Source organism: Cnephaeus nilssonii (genome assembly GCF_951640355.1).
Source record: "Cnephaeus nilssonii genome assembly, chromosome: 9".
NCBI lineage: Eukaryota > Metazoa > Chordata > Mammalia > Chiroptera > Vespertilionidae > Cnephaeus > Cnephaeus nilssonii.
The window spans coordinates 44,379,955-44,389,424 of record NC_137080.1 but is presented as its reverse complement, the minus strand read 5'-3'; the positions used below and the strand labels follow the sequence as shown (position 1 = coordinate 44,389,424).

At 52.0% G+C, this 9,470-nt stretch overlaps 1 protein-coding gene across 1 annotated transcript; it reads left to right on the top strand.

The window, feature by feature from the left end:
- Positions 1–1,361: 1,361 nt before the first annotated feature.
- Positions 1,362–8,761, top strand: PRDM13 (PR/SET domain 13; the record flags this gene model as incomplete). Its single annotated transcript, XM_079781578.1, has 4 exons — positions 1,362–1,505; positions 2,970–3,101; positions 3,373–3,493; positions 7,044–8,761. The coding sequence occupies 4 exons, from the start codon at positions 1,362–1,364 to the stop codon at positions 8,759–8,761; spliced, it is 2,115 nt and encodes a 704-aa protein (XP_079637704.1).
- Positions 8,762–9,470: the final 709 nt, after the last annotated feature.

Below are 9,470 nucleotides of genomic sequence, written 5' to 3'. Positions count from 1 at the left end.
ACTCGATTCCTCGGCTATATCTTATGAAAACAAATGTCCCCACACAAATCGGAGTCTTTCCTAAGAGAAAACCAGGAGCACTCCGATTCTAACTCTGAAGTACCTGTTCTCCTAGGTCATGAACTGGTCTAAAGGCAGGGGTTTCTAACACTCACCTCAACCTCCTCCCCTCCCACCTTTGATAGAGGGTTGTTTTTTGTTTGTTTTGTTTTTTTTTAGAAAAGTTTGGTTTCTTGGTTCTCAGGAAGTTAGTCCCAAGGACTTCTCCCCTGTTTTAAACTTAAAAGTAAATCAGGATTTGGGGCAGTTGTTTGGCGTGTGTGTGTGTGTGTGTGTGTGTGTGTGTGTGGTGAGGGGGTATGATGAAAAAACCCACAGCGGGCAGAAGCGGTGCGGTCAGCTACCCCGCAAAGCTGGGTCCTTGCGGCTGCTTCCCACTCTCCGGAGGCGTGCAGGCCCCATACCCCAGAGCAATGACGCACGGCTGACCTGTCTCCCCAAACTGCTGCAAATGGTTCACGTTTTGGGGCGAAACTGGACGGAGGGAACATAAAGCTGTTCTGAATAGATGACTGGCCTGAACCCAATCCCCTGAAATGGTAATATGGTCGTTATTTAAAAAGTGTAGGTATTTTCTGGTGTTTTCCCATCAAGTACCTGCCTAATTTCTGTATGGCACACGCCAGAAATCAATAGAAGTTAACAAGTCCTCCAAACAGTCCCCATCTCTTTGTTTAATCGCCTTTACAATAAAGCCAAGGGGAGAGAATTAAAAATCTTTGAAGTAGACCAAGGCTCAAAGGAATCAGCCAAGTAGACTTAAAGTAGTCACTTATTTCCCAAAACTGGTTTGTCGGCGAACAATAAAAGGAAGTAAAATTTATGGAGAAATTATACAGTGGATTTGTCACTTAAAATATCGTAACTGTCTCGAGGACAATACCCCATGCTGAGGATTAATGGTCCCGCCGGACCTTTGATTCACCAGCGCCTTTTCTTCGCCCTTGACAAATTGGATTTTTAGGAATGGGAAGGTCGCCTGGACCATTGTGCGCCAGCCATTCAGAGGGCTCGATTATGCAGGAGGCTGAGGGAACCACTCCATGTGACCCTCTCGGGTGGGACTCTGCAGCTGCTCCGCAGCGCAACTCTCTCACCAAACTCCGCGCCCTCGCGCTGGCGGTGCCAAAAGGCGCCCGCCCCGATTGAAAAGGCGCGGTGCGGGCCCCGCAGCGTCACTCCCGGGGCGGAGGACGCGCGTCGGGGCGCTGCTCCCCGGCTCGCGCGCGACTCGGGCTCTGTCACTCGAGCCCCGAGGAGGACCCGGAGCGCCCGAGCGCCTGACGGGCGCGGCGGCAGCGATGCACGGAGCGGCCCGCGCCCCGGCCACCAGCGTGAGTGCCGATTGCTGCATCCCGGCCGGCCTGCGCCTGGGGCCGGTGCCGGGAACTTTCAAGCTGGGCAAGTACCTGTCAGACCGCAGGGAACCCGGGCCCAAGAAAAAGGTATTAGCCATTCTGACCTTGGACCCTTGTCCTTCGCCTCCCTTTTCCCTGGCCTCGGAAGCGGGCAGATAAGAAAGGGGTGATGGAGTGGTTCGTTACCTGCTAACTATGCCAGGTGGAAGGGGACTCAGATGATTGCCCGAAAGTCGCATTAACTGAGAGCTGAACGTGGGCCGGGCTGAAGGAAGAGGACGTGGCTGAGAGGAGACAGCCCCGGGTGGGGGCAAGGGGCTTTTTGCGTGCCCGTGGGGACCACTCGGAACCCGTGGTTCCCCGCAGCTCTGGGGTCTCAGCAGGGGCGCGGATGTCCCCGGCCTCTTTCCGCAGATGCTCCTTTTTACCGCTTTACAACGCTCAGGGCGTTGAGGACTTTTGATACCTCTTTCCTTCAATATGCTTATTTGAGGCTTAAATTTACCTTAGCATAATTTAATCTCATCTCCGAAAAAATGATCCTTGGGAAACTCTCAGTTCCCAGACCCTCCCCACATTTCTCTTTCCGCGGATGCCTGCTTGTGGGTTTGGGGTAAATGGATGAAGGGTTAGCTTTGACGCGGGGTCCGAGCGCCAACCGCGCGGGGCGCCGGGGTCGGGCGCCTGCAGCCGGGCTCTGAGAGCCCCGGGTCACAACTGGGAGGCGTCAAGGCGAACCCGCCAGCTTTCACTCCCCGATCAACATCGCCAACGCTGACCAGAGAGGGGTTTTCAAGGCCCCTGCCCGCCCCCAGGCGTCCCAGCCAGCGTAGTTCTGAGAACAGCCCCCTGGAAATGAAGGTGGTGGCGGTGGGGGTGTGTGGGGGTGGGGTGGGGTGCGACAGGACCCTAGCGTTGGCTTGCCGCTGCCTGGAGCTTCCCTGTAAGAAATTTCTCAGGTGCTCAGCCAGCGGGACGCGCATCTGGCCGCTCACCCAGGCATCCTCTCCTCCGCGGTCTAAAGCCGCCTTTGCCGCGCACTGCGCCTTTAAACGCGCTTTAATTGCTTTTAAACGGTTAGCTTCTCTGTTCAAACATTTTCGCTGCTTGGGTCGCCGGCACCTCCGTGCAGTGCAGGGAGAATGGGGGTGGGCTGGATTGAGAGGGGCTGGGGGACCCTGACTTCCAAACATCACTACCCTGATAGTTGGGCTGCTCTCAGAACCACGAGAGGGAGAGCTAGCGTGGGGGGGGTGGTGGTGGGGGTGTCTTGGTACAAGACGCGCCCAGGCGCTCAGGAGGGGATGCGCTCACCCCTAGTGTTGCCAAGGTGGGGCGAGAGGGGGGACTGTTATACTAGACAGCCTCCCCTCTTCCTTCCTCCCCCAAGCAAAGGTCCTAAGTAATTACCCTCCTCCCAGCAGCCCACAGCGATCTGGCCAAAGCGAACACAACCAAGTTCCTGAACCGGGTGGGGTGGGGCTGAACTTTCCTTCTGGGCTGTGGGCCTGGCTGTGGCGCGGGGAAGAACCACCACTGCTTGTGTTGCAGGTGCGCATGGTGAGAGGGGAGCTGGTGGACGAATCGGGGGGCTCCCCTCTGGAGTGGATAGGGTTAATCCGGGCAGCCAGGAACCCCCAGGAACAGACTCTGGAAGCTATTGCAGACTTACCCGGAGGACAGGTACTGTGGGCTTCCCACTGCCAATTCTATCTACCTGACCGCCATCAATATTAAGGGCAAAGCGCTTTAGCTCCAACTCTCACTTAACCGTCCCAGGCAGATGCTATCATTTTCCCGATTGAAGAATGAGGGAGGTGAGACTCAGAGAGGTCCAATAGCTTTTCCAAGGTCACACAGCGTCTGAGCCGGGATTCGAACCTTTCCTGCCAGTTGTCTTTTTGGCCAATTACCTAGGAAATGACAGCAAGCTGTCCTGTTCCTTGCGTCCCAGATCTTCTACCAAGCGCTGAGAGACGTCCAGCCAGGGGAGGAGCTGACCGTGTGGTATTCCAACTCTTTGGCTCAGTGGTTTGACATCCCCACGATTGCAACTCCGACACACGACGAGAAAGGTATGCCTCTGAGAGGGCCTTTAGGACAGACTGGGTGGGCAGAGTCCAGCCCTCCCCGGTCTTTGGGAACCCTCCCCAGACTTGAAAAGACTTTCTCTTGCTTTGTGTAAAATATGAACTTCATGGGGATCATATTTTCCTATTGCATATCCAAAAAGACAATTGTTTACTAAATTAAGAACCAGTAGCCCCAGTTGGTTCGGCTCAGCAGATAGATTATCCACCCTCAGACTGTAGGGTCCTGGGTTCGATTCCGATCAAGAGCACAGGCACCTCGGTTGCAGGCTCAATCCCTGGCCTTGGTTGGGCGCATGCAGAAGGCAACCAGTCCATGTGTCTCTCACATCGAGGTTTCTCTCTCCACCTTCCTTCCACTCTCTCTAAAAACCAATGGAAATATATCCTCGGGTAAGGGTTAAACAAACAAACAAACAAACAAACAAACAAAAGAATCAATAAAGAAGCTGTGACATATTATTAGGGTGATCACATCATGAGCTCCAGAAAGCACACAAACCTGGAATGCTTTTAGAAGGTGGAAGGCATCTCTTCTCCCCCGGTTTGAAGGAGAATAATGCACTTCTGCAGCATTTTAGGAGCATTACGGTACTTACAGCTGGTCAGTTGGCAGGTACTGAGGCCCTTCCATTTAAATGGTATTTATGCACTTTCCTCTCCCTACTTAAATCGAATTTGGGATGTATCCCAGTTTCTTCTCAGATTTATTTGATCCCTCCAAAGCCAAGAGTGGATTTATGCAAATTAAGGTGCAGTAACTAAAGAGAAAACATTTCAAAACTTTCCCCAAACACTGAAGAACACTTCCTGTGGAAAAAGCTGGGATGTGCTAAAGTAGTTAAGATCCAAAAACTCCCTTTTAATGCTTCCATGACTTTTTCCCTTGCCAATTGTTTATCTGTAATTTTCCCTAAAGACACAGTTAATATTTAAAGTCAGCATGATACATGCTGTGAAATATTTTAGCATGCTTTCCTCCTGAACTGTCTGTTCAGTCTCGAATCTTTATAAATAGGGTTAAAGAAGTGAATCTGAATGTGGGAATTAAGAAACACTTCATGAACAAGGCAGAATAAGTTCATTCAAACAATGAATTGCTTCACTTCAGAGTATCTCTGTCTTCTGTAAATTAATTCTATTGATTTTTTGTGGGTAAATTTGTATGTACAGTATTCATAAAATTATTCTCAAGTAGTTTGTTACTTGCATCAGATTATATTAAATTCTCTTGTCAACTTCTTCCTGTAAAAGTGAAACATGACCAAAGCCCTATAGTGGAGAACTTAAAAATCTGCAACTACAGACCAATTCTGAGGGCTACTGGCCTCTAGGGGCCATGCATTTCTGCACAGAACAGCCTTCCTCGGGCACCCTAAAATAGGATAAAGGCAACTTGTTTGAGTGTTGGCCCTCATGCTTTCATTTCAGCCAATAGAGCTTACAAATGTCATATAGTAACAGATGTCAAAACAGACACCATGTTCCTTTGGGCGAATGTATGAGTTATTTTGAATCCTGACTTCCCACCTTTGAGATGCTTGAAATCTTGACAACCTTAGGGTTACATGAAGGAGAGCAGGAGAGGTCACTTATGATGTATGTTTGATACTTTTGGCATAGGTTGGATTTCAGAGTCCAGAGAACATGTCAGTTGGTTAGGATCAACTAAAAAAGAAATATATTGAAATTGAAAATATACATTTGCTTACGTCTTAAAAAGAGGAAGAAATAAGTAGGGATGGCTGCTATTCGTCCAATATTCACTAATTCTAGTGAATTTCAATTCTATAGTAAGATTAAAGAAAATACTGACCCTTTGTTTTAGGAACAAAGCTTACTTGGCTTTGCATTGAGCTGAGTCATTCTGGGCAGCCTCTGAAAACTCCTTTAAAAAGTGGTGAGCAGAGGGAGGTTCTGAACTTAAGAGAAGTGAGTTACTTAAAAGACTAAATCAACATACCTACCAAGAGAACCCAGGTCTCTTCTCTCTTTCCTTCAAGATTTATCTTACATGGTTGTCCAATACAAGGTAACAGAAATATTGAAATAATCTTATCCAAGTCTTTATCCTATCCAATTGGGATAGGATCTGATAGGCAACCCCCCCCCCCTTTCTTTCTGCTCTCCCTGTGGCTTCAGCTGGAATAAACTGCTTCTTACTTGAATTTTCACTTTAGTTATCTGGGGGGTACTACTTGCTTTAGGCAAAGCCAGAAGTAAAATACACGAAGGGAGGAAGAGCTACAGTTTTTCCCCATTGCTGTTTTGTAGTAATGTTTTAGAAAGTTGTGCTTCTTAACTGCATGGAGGGAAAATTTAGCTCTTCCATTACATTTATTGAGACTGACATTTACTTTGTATACTTCCTTGTGGCTCAGCTAACTTTCTTTTCACATCAATCCTTCCCTTCAGTATGATCAATAAATGTTATTACCAATAACATTTAAAAAGACACCCAATTGCAAATCACTGCTCTCTGTACAGAGGTAACATGACCTTTTTGAATGAATATTAACTTCCACCATGGGGTCAGAATCTGTTTCATACATGTATCTCTTGATTGTGTTCACAGGCCCTGCGATAAAATAAAAAACAGCTAATGTTCATAATATTAAACACAAAAAATATTTGACAACGGAATATGTACACAGATCCTAGTAGACAATTGTGCACTTATTAAAAGACTTTACTAAGCTTGGATTTGTGCAGCTATCTAGGAATTAATTAATTAAAAAACCGACAACATAATGCAACATGACCCTTCAGTTTTTAGAACATCAGGACATGGGACTTTTTCTTTTCTCCCATCAAATTAAGTGGGGTTAAAGAGGAAATAAAGATACAAATAATTTAGAAGAATAGTGAATCATAGTCCCTATGTGGTCCTTCAGTTGGTCACGCTCCAGGAAAACCTCAGGCAAAGTGTTTAAGGCTGGGAGGGGGTGGAAAGGGTGGGCAGTGGACATAAAAGACATTGTTCTATGAAAAGGGATGATTACATATGGCCCATACATACAGGATATTGTCTCGCCTGGTAATGAGGCGCTCACGACCATTAGATTGTCCTTTGTTTAGTTTATCCAAACTCCTTGACATACGCCACCTATTCTGCAAACGCCAACAGATGGGCCCAGGCACAGCACAGCCTCGACACTTGATTTAAAGCAACAGCTGCTCTCTGCTCTGTCTCTTCCCTGGCCAGTCTGCCTGGGCTCTGCTCTCCCAACGAAGATTGGCTCCGATGGCCCGACGGCCCGGAGAAAGTCTTCGTTGGAAACGCCCAGATCACCTCTCTTGGCCTCTAAGGAGTTCCAGAGGATGAAGATGACGACAAAGTTGGCCATTTAGGGTTTCTCGGGGACCTTGCTCTAGGGAGGCTACCGAACTCAATTATTTCCGGGGACCCAAGAATACTGCTCCCCCCCCCCCCATACCGCTGGTCAAAACCTGGGTTTTGCCTTGGGTGCGCTGGCGCTTTCTATCTTACTTATTCGCCTCTCACGGGGTCGCTTTTCTACTCTTTCTCGCCCAGGGGAGGAGCGCTACATTTGCTGGTATTGCTGGAGGACGTTCAGATACCCCAACAGCCTGAAGGCGCACCTACGTTTCCACTGCGTGCTCAGTAGCAGCGCAGGCCGCGCCTACCTGCACCAGGAGCACGCGCCTCGCCAGGGCGCTGGCCCCGCCGCAGATGGCCTTTGCCTCCCTCCGAAACACCCAGTGCCCGACTTCGTCGGGGCCGCCATGGCGGGCACTCTGCGGCCCCATCCGCAGGCACCACCGCCTATCCAGGCCTGCGGAGCGAGGGAGAGCATCAAGCGCGAGGCCACTTCTGCGCTCTCGGTCACCTCCCCGACCCCCGCCAAGTGGGGGCCGTCCAAAAAGAGCAAGGAGCACCCGGACCGCGCTCTGGACACGAGCGGGGCCGCCCGGGGACAAGGCCACTTCCTGGGCGTCATGGGAGGCTCCCCAGCGGGGGGCGGCGGCCTGGCCTTCTACCCGGGCGTGCGCTCGGCTTTCAAGCCGGCCAGTTTGGCCAGGACCGCCGCCGCACTGGGCGACGCCTACAGGGAGGAGGGCGGTGGCAAATCCGGGGCTGGTCTGCTGGGCGGGGGACGGGCGGGAGGGCGCCCGGGAAGCAGGGAGAACCCGGCGGCGGGAGGTTTGGGCCATCACCATCACCACCACGCTCATCACCACCACCACCACCCGAAGTGCCTGCTCGCGGGGGACCCGCCGCTGCCGCCCCCGCCTGGTTTGCCCTGTTCCGAGGCCCTGCGCATCCCTCTGCTCCCCGGACCCCCGGAAGAGGCGTCCGCCTTCAAGCACGTGGAGCGCGCCCCGCCCGCCGCCGCCGCGCTGCCGGGAGCCAGATGCGCGCAGCTGCCCCCGGCGACTGGCGTGCACCTCGAGCGCTGCGCGCTGCCGGCCCTCGGCGCGAGCGGGCTCAAAGCCTACCCCGGGAGCGAGTGCAGCCACCTGCCCGCCGTCATGCCCGCCTTTACGGTCTACAACGGGGAGCTACTGTACGGCTCGCCGGCCGCTGCCGCTTATTACCCGCTCAAACTGCACTTCGGTGGGCTGCTCAAGTATCCGGAGTCCATCTCCTACTTCAGCGGGCCCGCAGCAGCGGCGGCCACCCTCGGCCCCGCCGAGCTGGGCTCCCTGGCCAGCATCGACCGGGAGATCGCCATGCACACGCACCAGCTCTCCGAGATGGCGGCTGGGAAAGGCCGCGGCCGCCTGGACGTGGGGACGCTGCCACCCGCCGTAGTGGCGTCGGGGGGCGCGGGGGGTGGCGGCAGCGGGGGAGGCGGCGCGGGCAAGCCCAAGGCAGGCCACCTGTGCCTCTACTGCGGCAAGTTGTACTCGCGCAAGTACGGGCTCAAGATCCACATGCGGACGCACACTGGCTACAAGCCGCTCAAGTGTAAAGTGTGCCTGCGGCCCTTCGGCGACCCCAGCAACCTCAACAAGCACATCCGGCTGCACGCCGAAGGCAACACGCCCTACCGCTGCGAGTTCTGCGGCAAGGTGCTGGTGCGCCGCCGGGACCTGGAGCGCCACGTCAAGTCCCGCCACCCCAGCCAGAACCTGCTCGCCAAGGCGGGCGACGGTCCGGGCGCGGAGCCGGACTACCCCCTGGACCTTGGGGAGTCCAAGAGCGACAACGACAGCGACGTGGACGTCTGCTTCGCGGACGACCAGAGCGACCCTGAGGCTGGGGGTGGCGGTGAGCGCGTCTCCTAACCCGTCTTCCGGGAAAAGTGTGTGTTGGGATAGTGGACGGAGAGAAGTGGGGGTTCTCTTTTGCGGGGGAGAAGAACTCCTGGTGGTGAGAAGCAGGACCTGGTTGACAAAGTCGTTTTTCCAAGGTTTAGAGGTGGCTTAAAGAAACCTGGCCTCCTGGGCAGCCTTCGGGGCTGGGTCCCGGCGCGCTCCAGGCCTCTGGACTCCGCCCAGGCCAGTGCTCTCCAGGTTTAGGATCGCATTAAAGTGAAAGTCACTGCATCCTTGAGGGCGCCGATTTTAACTGCCACGTATTTTAAAATTGTTTTTGTTTTCTGTGCCCTTTGGAACGATGTTTTGTGTGTGCATTAGCATTTCACTGCATAGGTAAAAGAGAAGTAACAATTGGGTAGATGTGGCATCCATACACTTGTTTCCATTTCATCTGTTCTTGTCAAAAACTTCTTGGCGCATTGAATATATATTGGTAGCAGGTGTACAAATTGGTAAAGTTGCAATTATTTATAAGAGAATAATGACAAATGTAAAAATCTAAAGCATGCATTTAAGAGCATGCAATGTATAATTTTAAAGAAAAATCTCCTATTTGGTAGAGTACAAATGTGATGTATGTTGTTTTGTAATGAATGATGTACGGTGGATTCAGTATTTTGTCTTGGTTCAAGTTTGTGCAATCTTTAATAAAAATAAAGATACAAATGAGAGTTGT